The sequence below is a fragment of the Coturnix japonica genome, chromosome 5, assembly GCF_054131305.1.
Source record: "Coturnix japonica strain WE chromosome 5, WE-NBRP24, whole genome shotgun sequence".
In the NCBI taxonomy this organism is placed as follows: Eukaryota; Metazoa; Chordata; class Aves; order Galliformes; family Phasianidae; genus Coturnix; species Coturnix japonica.
This window is the reverse complement of record NC_140667.1, coordinates 17,234,730-17,250,611: the sequence shown is the minus strand read 5'-3', so window position 1 is coordinate 17,250,611 and position 15,882 is coordinate 17,234,730. Positions and strand designations below refer to the sequence as shown.

Genomic DNA, 15,882 nt, shown 5'->3' with positions numbered 1-15,882 from the left:
GAATGACCTGGTGTATTTATTCATATGCAGCGAGGCCCTAGAAAACAAAGCAATGGTTAAGAATTCTTTACTGATTTGTATCCTGACTTTTCTCCAAACTATATATATATATATATATATATATATTATATATATATATATATATATTTTTTTTTTTTCCTCTCTCTATTGATTAGCTTTTTGAAAGAAGAGTCTGGATTCATGTGTGTTTAATAGAGAGATTTTTAATTATGATATACAGCTAAAACAAAACTGGATTTTCTCTGGTGAAAGATATTGATATTGTTATAACTTCCCTTCATTAAAAACATAGCCAAATGAAGAAAAAAATTTAGGAAAATATATCTCTACTTATTCAGTCAAAGATGCTCTACATGAAAAATATTCGGTTAAATAATTTTATTTTCAGAAGCCATTTCAATTATTATCTTCCCCTAACCAACTTACAACCCTTAAATCAGAATTAAAACAACTACAATTGCTTTTTGGTTATATTTTCCACTCTGGTTGGGAGCAAAATTAATTAATATTTGCCATTCTCCAAATAAAATTAGAGATTGTATTGATTAGGCAATTCCACAGCCAGTATTTCAGGTATGTTACTATTCTGCTGCTGCCCCATCCCCAAGATACCAGTAAAGGGACTTATTTTTCATTCACCAGGAACATTTTCCCTGTCTGGCAACATAACTGTCCTGTTCTCCTCTCCATTATTAAGAAATTCACAGCACATTAATATATTTCTTCTGCTCATGAGGACTGCAGTGTACATGTTCTGTTTTCATGTTTAATAGGATAAACCACTGCTAATGTATCATTGATAGACACTCCATTTAATGTCTCAAAGATCATTCAAAAGAAATCACTGACAACTGAAAGAACAAAGTTCTAAACTAACAAAAGGGGGAGGGGAAGGTACAGTGCATAACAACAACAAAAAGCCCATGATTTTTTCTGCTCTAGTAAGTAAAAGAGAACCAATCCAATTAGAAATATATTAGACACTTTAAAAGCACTACACAGAGAACCTTAAATTTCTAATTTGCATGATTTCAGATAAGCCAGTAGAATGCAAGGCTAAACTGCACTCCTGAAAATGGCAGGTAGATTTCAGCATACAAGGAAATATCTTTTACATGCTTAGTGACAGATCTGTCCTTAAATATATTCTTTACCATGAACACAAACAGTAACTGTGTCACCAGAAAAAGACCTCTTCCTTGAGACATTTTTATGCACAGAGAGGAAAGTCAGCAAATTACGTAAAGTGACCGACATACATAAAGAAATCTGTACTTTAAGAGAATATGGGAAGAAACAATTTATTGTCACATGGAAAGGGTGCTTGAATGACCTTGCAAGCAAGACATGTATCTATGGAATAATGTTTGAATTGTGCTCCTTTTTTTGTTGTTGTATTTTAGAATGAATGAAGCTGAGCTGACAAAAGGCAACCATCTCAGTTAAGCCATGTCAGATTAGTAACTGCATAACAATCTACAGAGCATTTACAGAAGAATATCACAGAGTCACAAAGAATATATTGTTATATTTGATGGAGCTGTTCTATTTATTAATATTAATTTTATCTGCATTAAGTGATCTCAAAAGAACTGAGAGGTGCCAGGGAAGCTACTACTATACAAAAAGATGGAAAGGAACACGCTGCATCCATAGGTTTTAGACTACATAGAAAAGAGAGATATAAAAGAATAGAAATAATTCATTCAATCATCTGCACTTTGGCAGCAGAATCCAGAAATTTCAGCTGAGTGGAGTGCCCTGTTCTGGTAACTAAGAAGAATATTTTCAAAAAGGAAAAATTATCAATATTTGAGTATTTAAGAAGAAATATTTGTTAGACGGTTACAACTCTGCAAACAAGAAAACATAACCTTTTAGCCACAGTGCTAGATCAAGAGTTTGCTGGTATAACAGAGCAATGAGACAGTATCAGCAAACACACTGTAAAGCAGACTTGGGGTTCATGGTGATGGATTTGTTCTTTCACTTGTTTTTCCTCCTATTGGTCCATCCATATCTTATAGTGCTCATTCACTCCAAAGGCAAGCATTAATTTTATTTTTTTTTACATCAGGTGTAAAAGCACAGAGAAAATCAATCAGAAAGAAGCACAACTGTGAAGCAAAATATATATATATATATATATATATATATATGATATATATATATATATATATATATATCATCATCTGCAGCACTGATAGAAAGAATGTTCTCGATATTTAAGAAAGTGTTACTTATAACATATTAGCATGGTTTCCAATAATGGTTTGAGACATTTAGAAAAAGTCCTCAGTAATCACCATGTTACTCACAATGCTCTTAGGTCCCAACCTCTGTGTGTAATGAAGTCTCCTTACTTACTGCTGTTCTGTGGTCCAAGACTGATATCTGCCTAGTCAAGTGCAGAAGTACAAAACACAGATTTTGACAAGGAACTATTGAAATGCTGTTTGCTCTGTCAACACTGTTTTCCCTTTTGACACTAACCATGAAAAAAGCAGTAAAGAAATTTAGTTTGGTCCAGCTTCTGTCACTGTGGCCTACAGTCAAGCAATGGCATCTGTGAAATCACACCTTAATGGATTCTGCTTTTAAGATGTACATATATTACTCATGTTACTAATTTATAAAATTCTCACCTCATCATCTCAAACAGTTAAGTGCAAAACTCCTGAATACACCATTTCTGAAGTTCTCTTGACCTTTAAGAGCTAGTAATATCAGATTTGTCTATCACCATAACAAATTTTTTATAACTTTGAAGAGGAACATCTTCACACAATTTTTCAGTTTTCTCCCTCATTAAGAAGCTGTTTAATCAGGCTCTTGTTTTAATATACTTTTCCACAGGAATGCATTTCTAAGGAGAAACCTTTTTAAGTCTTGTTAATTCAGCTTCCATTTTTCAGTTTTTGTCATCTTTTATTATTTAATATTGTCTATAGAGATAAACATTCTGAGTTCGAGGAAAAATATTTATTACTGTAACTGTAATTATCTTGACATCTTCCATACTAATGAAGGGAAAGCAGACAAATTTCCAGATGGAGACAGGACAATAGCAATAAAATATCACTGTAAAACCAAAGCTGGAAATTTAAGAGGATTTTTTTTCTACTCCAAACTCTATTTATTACCTTTTGGGAAATAAGGGATACTGGGTTTGAGGAGGGTTTTTGTTTGTTTGCTTTGATTTTTATTTTTTCCTATTGAGCAGTAGCCCTTCTGATATGTATGGGCTTTTATTAACTCTGGTATTTCACATGTTGCCCAGGATAATATGTTATGCCAGGATATGTTGGAGAACTGTGGCCTTCTATGATGGAGTGGGAGCATTTGTGGACAAAGGAAAGGTGCAAGGCCTTTGAGATGGAGAAACAACCTAAAAGGTGAGCACAGGATGGTCTGTGCAGAAGAGCTTCTTTGTTATAAGGGTGACAGAGCACTAGAACCAGTTGCCCAGAGAAGTAGTGAAGTTTTATTCTATGGAGATATTCAAGATCCGTCAGGACACGTTCATGTCCAACCTATTGGAGGGTACCTGTTTTAGCAGGGGAGCTGGGGGGAGGGGAACTCAGTCCCTTGAGGTCCCTTCCATCTGCAGTTCTGTGATTTTGGCAGTTCATTGTTGTTATTTTAAAGGACACAGCTTAGAAGCGTGATATTCAAGACAGATATTTAGAACAAGCCACTCAAGTTAGACAGTCAGCCTTCTTATAAGGCAGTGTGACCTACTGCAGACCAAATCCTCTTACAGACACTAATAGATAGCCCTAGAAAATAGGTATGTCAACCAATTTACCAAGATATTTTCTTGCCTCTTCCAGATACAAATGTTATTTTAAACAGAAAAGGTCAGACAATTAACATACCACACAAATAATTCATGTATTAAATATACACACACAAAAAATCTGAGAAAAAAATATATTCGACAAACAATTGCCTTGGCTGCATAAATCATTAAACAGTTCAAGATAAAGCTAGAAATAGAACACACTGTCCAAAGCCATTGGAACATAAATCATTTACTAAGAATTCTGTAGTCTACCACATACTTATCCAGCATTTCTAAAAGCATACAAAAACTAGAATTTTCAGAACAATTTAGATGAAATTAAAACAGTTCCAGCAATTATAACATTCCATTTCCAGGATGACTAAGCTAATACCCAAATTACATACATTCTCTATGGAGTAATGAGTCCACATATATGGGTTATATATAGATATTACAGTTGACTTCTTACTCTACTAACAATAGATATAAACAGAGCCCTAATTTTTATACACCAGACAGCACACTTCAGTGATATTCTTGACATGAAGTATTTTGTTTCATACTATGTTGACATTAAGCATTTTTATTCTTAAAATATACACTTTAAAAAGTAAAAAACTGAAAATGACTGTCAAAGCAAACACTGTTGATCCAGAACTTATCAGAAAAAGAAGAAAAAAAAAAAAAAAAGGAAAAAAAAGATATTTCATATTTATAACGACTTTTAAATTCTTAATAAATGAAGAAGAAAGGAAGCAGGATGACTATTTTTCCATAAGCTCTAGCATATATAAAAATAAAGTGCACAACTTTAGATGAAAATTTCAGACCTAGCAAAAATGTTTTCAATGACAGTTAAGCGACAGTGGTTCTGAACTGGTTCTTTCAATATATATATTTTCACCTACAAATATGAGATTCATTCAAGTGTATTTTCTTTCTGTAAACAGCTACATTTATAATATGAATACAAGTAAACAGGCAATATGTACTCAGAATTATGGCTACATCCTTATAAACAGAGAGTATTTGTAGTAAAGTCAATTAATTTGGTTGTACCTGAGAGCAAAGTTGACTCCTTTGCTCCTACTGGCCTGCTCATTGAATATTTTTTGAGACCTGTTTGAAATGGCTTGAAAAATGTTATGGGTCATAATGGCATATTCTTAATAGCTACACTAATTTACTTTACATGCGTGGACAATAAATTACTTGACACTGTACTGAAAATATAACGCCTTTTTGATTGTACCAATATATCCTGTAAAGAGTTTTACAGGACAGATCGTTATAAACTATCCATGATTATTATGATTATTTCTTTTCATTAATTTCTAATTCAACTTTCAGTGGAATGAGTAATTCCTGCCTAGCTAAGACACGACTGAGTCCAGTGCTATTATACTCACTATTGTTATAAGCAAAAGTCAGGTCTCACAAGAACAAAAATCAGGTTGTTATGGAGCTTTTACATCCTTGACTTAGACTGCAGGATGCATTGGCATGAGAACTGATGCTGTGCCCATGCCTAGCATATTAATTTTCTTTTTCTGTTTCCAAAGACTGACACTGTTGAAAGAAATATATATATATATATATATATATATTCTGAAAAGCACTGTTCTGATTTCCAGTTGCAGCCAAATTATATTTTTTCTGCTACATTTGATTGTGCTCTCGAATTATTTTTATGTATATAAAACACTTTTAGAACAACCTGCTTCTATTAAAAAAAAAAAAAGAGAGAGAGAGAGAAAAAGAGAGAAAAAGGAGATTAAGGGATAAATGTATACATATATACATAGGTGTGTATATATATGCACACAAGCATGCAACCATCAACCAACAACCAGCAGCACTGCTGAAGACCCAGAAATTAGTCCTTTTTGCCTTGGAAGCACTGAAATTTCCCTGTTTTTATTTATGATTCTGATCTATGAGCAATGACTGTCCAAGAGTCTGATCATTCTACACACCCTTTCCACAAGAGTGACAGTTACATTTGCACTAACCATCTGTAGTCCACTGCCACCTTCCCAAGCAGGGTCAGTGTAAATTGAATTTGGGGCTCTCAATTTTACAACACAACTGTGCTTTAGTGATCATAAAGCAACCCCACTGCCTTGATCATGAGATCATCTCTGCTCTTTTCTAAATGTACATGCCCCACAATTTATTTTTTTTTTTCTTTTTCATGTGATTTTAAAACCATCTATTATGGGGTAAACTCTACCCTGTCTACAAAAAATAGTTTCTAATGTTAGCTGCAGTTAACAGAATGATGTTCAACACAGCATTAAGCAAAAGCTTCTGTTAGATTGTATTCTGTTAAAGATTATCAGCATAAGAAATGAACATAATAAGGTCTTAGAAAAAGTTTTGAGTTCACTGTTTTACATGAAGAATATTGATACTACTATTTAAAGCATACACACATTTCTGCTATGTGGAGAAAATGTTGTCAGTCACTTGTGTGATAATTTGAATGCTATACAGTACGATATGTCTTACTGTCAGACATTTAGGGAGCTGCCTTAAAGTATGCAAACAAAGTAGAATTCATCTCTTCTCTTACCAGGAAATCACATTTGTGAAACATCTGATCCACTGTTATCTTTGAATAGTTGCTTCAGACATTCTTGTGTGTCTTTTAAAGCTTTTAAAACTGCAGTTAAGACAGAGTTCATAGTTAGATGAAGAGGTTGCTAAGAAGATTATTAAGGCAGAGATTTCTTAAACCACTATTATTCTAGAGTAAAAGAAAAGGTGGTCACTATTTACCACTGCTTGAAGGAAGGGAGATTCCTCAGACAAAGAAAACATGGAAGGCAAACACAGTGTAGCAATTTTCTTGTGCCTGTCACCTAAAAACCACATAATTCTAACTAAACATTAATTAAGTTGCTTAAGATATCTATGTAGTAAGTACTGTAAAGAAGTGTACTTATTTATTTGGCATATGTCCTAGTACCCTAAAGTTTTCGATCACAAAATGATCCAGACCAAAGGATGCAAACCATCAAGAAAAAATAACACATACTTTCATAACTTACAGAATGTTTTGCACAAAGCTGGGGCAATAAACACTCAGGATATTGCCAGAGGACTAATTGTAAATGCATATAGCTTCATGATGAAAAAAGATAAATCTCTTTTTAAAAGTAACTCTATTCTTTTTCTTGTAATCTATTGTTAAAATCATCTTGTATCAACTCCAAGAGTTCTTGGAAGTCCTGTTTCACAGTTTTAGAAATACAAGACTAGCTTAAAAAAAAAAAAGGAAATTCAAGTTGCAATTATCTGTTCTAATTATTTAATGTATGCAAGCAAAATTTTTCATTAAAGTAGTAAATTGAGTATTAAATACATGTCTGTATTCCACTTCTTGGAAGGCTTGGAAAGGAGGGAAGATTATTAGTGTGTAATGATCCTAAATCTCACATTGACGATAGGTTTGATTTCATGAAGACTTTTCTACAGTCTTTTCATTTCTTTACAAAATATCAGTACATGCAAATAAAAGTTGTCTGTACTTACATATCTGCTAATGAAGCACACCTTCACTGCAGCTTAGAAATGCCCTCTAACATAATGCCAAGCCAATATTTGAAAAATTTCTGAAAAAAATCATTTACATATCTTTAGAACTCTATTAAAAAACAGAATGATGAGGAACTGGACTTAGTAACATCCCATTCATATCAAAGTATATACTTACAGCCTTAAGGATCGTTCCTCTTTTGATGAAGCAAATGCAACAGACTAATGCATTTGCTGAAAAAACTGAAAAATGTTCTAACTACAGAAAAACATCAGCAATAAGATGCCATTAGAAGCATTAAAATAAGAGCACCAAATTCTTGGCTTCTTTACCTTCTCTCAGTTCTACTAAACATGACAGTAACTGTCAGGCTGCAATGATAAAATCTCCTAATATGTCCTAGTATAGGAAGTTTTTGTGTTATTGCTTTGTTTTGTTTTTAATTTAACTTACAAACCACAGAAATAAGTTTGCCTATTCCGTAACTTTTGTCCACAAGCCACATGATAATGGTTTTAAAATAAATAAGTCATAAATACCTATAGTACTAAATCTAAGTAAAACTGAGTATGTATTATCTCATTATGTAAGTGTTATCTTGACTCTTTTTCAAAGATTTTGCTTTTGGCTCACATTTATACAAAGCTCTCTTCCATATTTGTGCACAGTAGGAAGGAATCCACAAGCCTGGGCTTTACTAGCTGCTGAAAATCTGAATCTTCAAGTCCATCCGGACTCATAACTGCTAGTCTTCGTAAGGCTGCCTATAAAAATAAAATAAAATAAAAAATAAAAATGTTATTGCATTTAAGCTTTGAGAAAGTATTCATTTCAGGAATCCATTATAACAATCCCCAAGTAGCAGCCAAGACTCAAAAGGGTTCAACTCAACTCAGTTACATGGCCTCTTTTATAAAGCTAATCTTCCGCTGCTGTCCTCAACTATCAGATGAATCCTCCCTCAGAACGAGCCCTTAAAAGACAATTCTTTGTGAGCAGATTATTCCTGGACATGAGCAGCAGGGACAGTGGGATACTAAAGGAAAGAACATGTGAGTGACAGCCAGAGCATTTTGATTGTGAACTTCTCCCACTGAAGTTTTAAGCAATGTCTGGAATAGAGGTCTTTCAGATAAAAGAGTAGTAGAAAGAAGCCAAACATGTCAGACCATCTGGGAACAAACAAAACTGCTAGCTTTTCAGATTATGAAACTAAACAACAAACTGCTCTGATCACACTGTTGTCTTCAACCTTTCCTTTTCTAAGAAATTATTTTTTCTCAACAGATAAGAATATATAGTTGCGTACCTTTCAGCAAGGTAACACTATAGATGGAACTGAACAGAGGCTTGTTTTCTTCAAGAACAAAAGTTGTTTTTAAGCTAGTAAGGTCTGACAGATGTGATGGGCTGTCCTCACAGTGTTTATCAGTGCTACATTACCACAACAGTTAATCACCTGCTCCAAAATGCACAAAAACTAAAGAAGCAAGCTAAAAATACCAAACAGTGCAAGCCCTTAGATTTCAGTGACAACAGCTATGAGCCTGAGGCAGCGTATCTGTCTCAAGCACAATATTTTGCCATGTTTACAGAAAGTGTCATCTTGCAGTTGCTAAAACACTAAGAGAAGCAGAAGTGCTGAGACAAGCAGGTAACATCTCAAGCAATATGTATGAATTCAGGGAATGTGCAACACAATTTTTGTGATTGTAGGGCACCTGCTTTAGGAGGGGTTTGGACTTGGTGATATTGAGGTCCCCTCCAGCCCCTGTAATTCTGTGAACTCCGGTGAGACAGAGCAGCAGGAAAGTCACTGCCCAGGTTACTGCTGTCATTTTGCGGCCTCTGCTCAAGTCATGCAAGATTAACCACTCAGCTCATATGTGGAATAACTGCAGAATTTCTTGTGCTCAGATTCAAACCTTTTTCACACTAAACAAGATCTGCTTAAATGAACAAAACTTCTCATGTGCAAGGTAGGTGTTAACCAAAGCTACAATAACCAACCGGGGCCAGCAAGCAGCAAGGATTTTTCTCTTAAGCAGTGTAAACCTGCTGGTCACTCCTTGGCTGAGCTCAGTATTGTGTGAGAGCCTTAGGTAAAAAATGGATTGTAGAGAAAACAAATCTCCATTTCTCTCTTTGGTCATTTTACTTCAATATTTTCACACCTACATGCATGTGTGCTCATGCACATAGATAAAGGGCTACTGCCGCTGCGAAGACAGGACTTATTTCAGCAAAGACAGTCATCAGAGAATGAAGTTTAAGAATGATTTAAACTTTAAATTACAAAGCATTCCAGTGAAATTGTTGTCTGCTCAGTAACATGAAGTCATTTATACATGTGTCTAAATCTTCTATTAGAGGAAAAATTATTGACACAGTGAAGTATTATAGTTAATGTCCTGGCAAGAATTTAAAATATTTTTGCAATGCATACGCATTTTGAAATTGAGAAGGCTGCATTTGATCCATATTTCAGGATAAGCACAAGAAGATGGTAAAAAGGTACCTACCAGGCATGCTACTAAAACAGAATCGCTGTTATTTCTTTCAGTTGGTGATCTGCAAAGTTTAATTAGGCGAGGAATACCTGAAAGCACAGAAGAGTATTGGGAAAAATATTTTAGAAACACAAATTACTTCTTCTGAGATAATAAGAATAAAAGGTCTTTCTCCCTTATAAACTTTAATATTTATCTCCCTTACCAGATATGCTCACTAATGCAAAGTGCTATGCAAATAATTAAGGGACCCTCCATGGAGTTAGCAGTTCACAATTAATTGTCACAAATCAAGAACAAGAAATACATTGTTTTTACCCTTTGTTGCTCTTTCAGAATGAAAATCATGAGTCCATTTCTTCCCCATTGACCCTCCCACACCTTTAAAAACCTGCCTCCAAAAGAATATGTGGCTTCCCATCAGATTCATCACATGGGAATTTGCAGGAATCTGAGTTTTATGCCCATTGTTGGATCCTGAACTAGGCTTTAAATAAAGAAGAGTGGGAGATAGTCCTGAGTTGTCACAGTCTGCCACTGCTATGCACTGAGTGAAAGCTGCCCCTCAGGTTCCTCTGGGAACTGAGCCAGAGGTTCATTTAGTACAACCCCCTCACTTTCTAAAGAGATTTTATAGGGAACCTATTCTGCAAACTGTACCAAATGAGGCTAAAAAATGGAAATAGCTTCTCCTTGACTGGCAGTTCCTCCCTCTTTCTCAGTTTTCCATTAAATGTCCTAGCTGTAACAGGTCCTTACAGCTGAGTTTTACAGCTGCATCTGCCACTTCAGGATCCCGGCTGAGCCGTGCCAGCGTAACTGCAGATTTCTGTTGAACTCGCTCACAAGCAGCAACTTCTGCTGAATTTCCTGAAGATGACCTTTCAAAGAGCATTTCCATTAAAAGCTGAATACCTACAAGGATGTAAGAGCCATCGTTAGCTTATCTCCAAGAAAAATCACTTCATAATAGTAAAGGGAAATAGAAAGTTAGGTAAATGCAATCACTACTGGATCAGGGCATGAAAAATGCGTAACTGTGAGCTGCAATTTTGCCATCAGTGTTTAGGCCCATCTGATATGCAAATGTTTGTTTTCACCAGGAAACCACAGAAATTTCTTAACTAGAAAATGCACTAACTCCTCTTCCATTCAGGCTGCTTTGAAATAGCCTGAATTCACACTGACTCAAATAAAATAGTGAAAACTAGATGCATAATCTTTAATTGCATTTAAACTAGCCTAAAGGTTGTCACTAACCTCAAAAACAGTAGGAATATATTTCTGGTTTCTAAATGAACTTTTCCTTTTGGAAAGTTGGCTCTCTCAACTTTTTTTTTACCTGTAGGAGTAGATACTCATATTGTAGCAGGAGAAAACCAGAGACTGTGCTGATTTATATTTTCTAAGTTATTTTAACTGTAAGGACAATTATGTGCTATTAGACTCCATATGCCATTAGGAAATTCAGATTACTTTAGGTAGCATCAGAGGATTTTAACCATTAGAACATTTGCATAAATAATTAGGAGAATTAGCACCAGAATCACACAACGAGATAATGATCAATTGACATTCAAAATAAGCCAAAGTTGGGAAGAAAATCCACCCATCCTCTATAAGATTTTAAAGTCCTTCTCAGTAGTGCACGTGTAAGTCTGGCTTCTGACCAGCATCTAATTATCACAGTATTCGGCAAACACAAGAAGCTTTCACACACAAGATGATTGCCAGCCCTTCTGAAAAGCCAGGGGGCAAATGCTTCTGCATGAACTTCCATTAAGGAGAATATACACAAACTTTATCACATACACACTTTCATTAATTACATGTTTCACTGAGGGAGATTAGAGAAAACACTTCTGTATTCTTTTAGGAAAGAGAATGGGCTATTTGTATTGTGTCTTTATTTTTTATTACTTCTAGTCACAGTTCACCAGTAGTATGAACACAGATCCAGTATAGTCTATAATGAGTACGCAACAACTTGCTGGAGTTCATTCATAGCAATGATCCTATGTGCTACAAATGATCCAGTGTGCTACAAAGCACTTCATTCTTGCCTGCCTTTTTATGATCTTTCTTCTCTTGTGGAATCGTGATTAAACACCTTTCCCAACAACAAAACAGCTTCTGGTGTGCTCTAGGAAACAGATACCCAAACTAAATAATCAACCTGCTTATCTCCAGGGCATGCAAAATTTTCCATGCATGCTACCTCTCTGTAAACGTGGATCCCAACATGCAAATTAGTTGTGTCTGAACCTTGTCAGTCATATTTATGTGCTCAGAACTCATATTTTCCACTGGAATACAAGAAACAACTAAATCCAGTATTACAAGGGCTACTGAAAGTGATTCCTCCTATGTTATTATGTTGGCCCACAACATCAGAGATGAATGCTGGTGGTATGGCTGTAGAAGTTGAACCTTCCCACCATTTTGTTGCCATGTGACAGATGGCAGCAGAGGGGCAGTCTGACAAAATGGCATCTGACAAAGTCCAGATGAAACAAAGGTGTGGAATTAAATTCCTCCATGCTGACATTTGCTGAACATTTATAGAGACCAAACAATGAATACTGACACAGTGAGGCTGTGGGTGATGCTTTTCATCAATGGTGACAGTAATGTGAAAGACAAGCCATGTGGCAAATGGCCTTGTACAGCTGTCACATCACGAAGTGAAAAGCATCTCGGCCAGCTCATCTGTACAAATCTGTGAATTACAACCAGGGAACTCTGTGTGAAGTTGAGTGTTGGCTTTGATGCAATGGAAATGACTGTGGCAGTGTTGGAATGACACAAAGTTTGCACTAGGTAGGTCCCACAAATGCTCGCAGAGGTACAGAAAGAATGTCATATGCAAGTTCATCAGAACATATTGAATCAATACAAGACCAATGGTGAGAGTTTCCTGGAATATATCATTAGTAGTGATGAGACATGGTATCACCTTCAAGCCAGAGTCAAAACAGCAGCCAATACAATGGCAAAACATGAATTCCCTATCAAAGAAAAAGCTCAAGACACACTTTGCATCCTGCAGCAACGTGAAATATCCAGCAGAGACAGGATGCAAAGTGAAGTATTAGTTGTGAAGCCTTTCTCCTTTAACTAATAATTTTGCCTCCTTTCAAGTATTCTCCACAAACACAGGCAGAATGTAATTTGGTTAAAATACATACCATTTCCTTGAATGATTTCTGAAGCACATTGGTCCAAGACAGACATGTTTGCCAATATTGTTACCACCTGTTAAAAAGAACAGGAAATACTAAGTGTGGCATTACAATTCAGAAAGACTAAATAGGACTACTGTGTATAAAATAATATGGCAGAAATCTGACAAAATGAGTAGAACTAAAAAGCATTCATATAGATTAACAGTCTGTTCCCACTTCTTATCTCTCAATGTTCTTTATCTTACATATGGCTGATAATTGAAACCCAGACAAAACGAGAAATGAAGTATCTTTTTCTTGCACTTCTTACTATACTCATGCATAAAAGCATGCCATGGAAATCCACGCTGCAAAACAACTGTTTGCTCAAATTAGAAGAAAGAGAAAGAAGCATTTATAATAACAACCAAACAAAATGCCTGGAGGCCCTACAAAGACTCCTCCAGTAGCTGCCCTCCCTCGGATGTCTGCAGTCACGTTCCTGCTCAGGCAGAGTTCACAGGGCATGTTAAGGTCTACGGTATCACGTACTTTTAAGATGTGCACTCATTACCCTTCTGCTTCAAGGTTCAGCTGAAACACTGAGGAGTCCTCAACATGATTCAAAGGATCATCGAAGGAACACTTTTCAGTTTTATTGAAGCCATAGATTGCGTGCATGTTAAAGCTCTGTCCCAAATGGAGCTTGTCTTAAGCATGTTTCCGCTTTCCCTGAGCTAAGACCAAAATCAAGTTCTGCACTGAGAAGCCCATGTGAGATTCTGATATACAGAATTTTTTATCCAAAATAATATTAATCAATTTTAGGATTAGGTGCAATGCAGCTTGCTTAAAAATTATGCATTGAGCCACTGACAGAGCTTGAATCACATAGACTTTTTGGCTTTCATTCATCCATTCCCTTCACTGATATCATATACTTTCATTCATCATGCAAAATAGTTATGTTTTTTTTATACTTTAGTCTACAAATAACTTGCTTCCTATATGCCAATATATCTCAACATTAACAAAATATGTAAGAGAGAAAATAATAAATATTATATATATGTAGAATACAAAATCGAGGAAGCATATTTTCCTAAAAGGCTCCTTTTGTCTCTATCGTAGTTAAGAAATACTGCTCAGCCTCAAAAGTAATGATCAATTTGAGAACTGCTTATCAGCTTTGTACCTGTACACTGTTTGTTCAGAGGCAAGCAAACTTCTTAGAGTGATGCAAGTAGATCAAATCATGATTCTGATCTCACTTTGCCATCTCAGTAAAAAGGATGAGTCATTTTCAATGCTGTGACATAAAGGTCTTCCACTTTCAAAGGTAGTGTTACAGTGTCATCTCTCTGAATAAATATACTTACTTAGGATGCAAATGAGTTGCTGAAACTCTAGAGTGACAGGTAGAAATATGGTAACTCAGTATATGTCTATGTATTTATTCCATATTAATTATTAACAGTGTTTCAGGCAGAGTGTATGTGTTTTCTCGTTCTAAATTATATCCTGTTAATGAAAATTACTTCCTCTATGCAGAGTCTGTACCCCATGTGGCTCTCCAAGCCACAGATGAAGAATTCAATTAACCATAATTTGAATATGTGCCAATTATTCCACTGCTGCAAGTTATTTTGTCTAATAAGTATTTTCATATGTAAAAATATTTTGTGTATTTCTTTCTACACCAAAAATTATTTTCATGGTGGTTACATCTATACTTCAGTCTCCTTCGTATTGATTACACAGCCCCTTTATTTTGCTATATATTTAGTGCCAAAAGGCTTTATACACAACCTTGTGCAAAACATTTAAGTCTTCCCATCAATAAATATCAGGTTCTGCTTAAGCTGTCTTTTAATATCTTAGGACTCTAAAGGCAGTTAAACTATTAACTCATGCCACGTGGATAGATTTTCTTTCCCAGAAGCATCATGTTAACAATGTAAGCATGAAAAAGCATACATGAACACATAACAGGCAAGCTGAATAAGGAGTTGACTTAAAATTTTGTATTTCTGCTGTATTTGCTTCTTTTAGAATTCACTATACATGCAACCTATATAAAATCTTCCTCTGTAATACTGACCGAAGTTCAAGGGTGTATAATTCTAAGGGTAAAGTCTTTAGAGGAAAACAGAAATGTAAGTAGACTCAAATTGCTTTGAAGAACACTCCTCTGAGCACTGGTATTAATGTAGCAAGATTTCCTTAGGATTTATAGTTGATTATAAACCAATAAGAACTTTTCCAGAAGCATCTGGAAAGCCTATGCTGAGGCCTGCAAATTCCACCAACCTTTGCAATTTATTGAAATGTGGAGTTTGCACATATGCTATTAAGCAAATATTATCAGACTTTATTTTCCAGAGGAGAAAGCAAAAACAGTAACAAACCAAAAACATGCAATTGCTTCACCATGTAGAGAATTCTTGACATAATATCTGATCTCAGAATCTGCCGTCAAACTTGAGGCAAGTTTCTTAATGTACTGCTTTAGAAACCATACACTTCAAACACTAATCCCAGCCAGCAGCAGTTCACTATCTTGGTTTCTCTATGTGTACTAAGCAGACCTGTTCTGGAGCTGGATCCTGACCTTTCTGTCTCTCATATCTCTGCTCCAGCAGGTCACTCCAATAGACTAATCCAAGCTAAGTCCACTGTGAGCTCACTTATCCAGACCAACCAAAACTTTCAGGTGCTCATCTCTGATAGAAGGACTTAGATAAATCTGGTGGCTGCAGCTTTCTCTGTGGGAGCTGAAAACATAGGCAGAGGCTAATTGCAGAGCAGGGGGTCTCAGAATCTAGAGCTCTTGGACTCTGCAGGGAATACTGCAGAATG

At 35.6% G+C, this 15,882-nt stretch overlaps 1 protein-coding gene across 8 annotated transcripts in view; it reads right to left on the bottom strand.

Annotated features, from left to right (window-relative positions):
- Nucleotides 1-3,896: 3,896 nt before the first annotated feature.
- The window catches only part of INSC (INSC spindle orientation adaptor protein), a 128,536-nt gene continuing 116,550 nt past the window's right edge, over nt 3,897-15,882 (bottom strand). For 7 of the 8 annotated variants that reach the window (XM_085550195.1, XM_015864118.3, XM_085550196.1 and 4 more), the window contains 4 exons: nt 13,048-13,114; nt 10,619-10,774; nt 9,872-9,948; nt 3,897-8,113 (listed from right to left, as the gene is read on the bottom strand). In XM_085550195.1, the coding sequence (XP_085406321.1) occupies nt 7,985-8,113; nt 9,872-9,948; nt 10,619-10,774; nt 13,048-13,114 (429 nt within the window). In that variant the 3' untranslated portion in view covers nt 3,897-7,984. The remainder of the gene's footprint in view (nt 8,114-9,871; nt 9,949-10,618; nt 10,775-13,047; nt 13,115-15,882) is intronic. The other variant, XM_085550197.1, reaches the window with a different exon arrangement.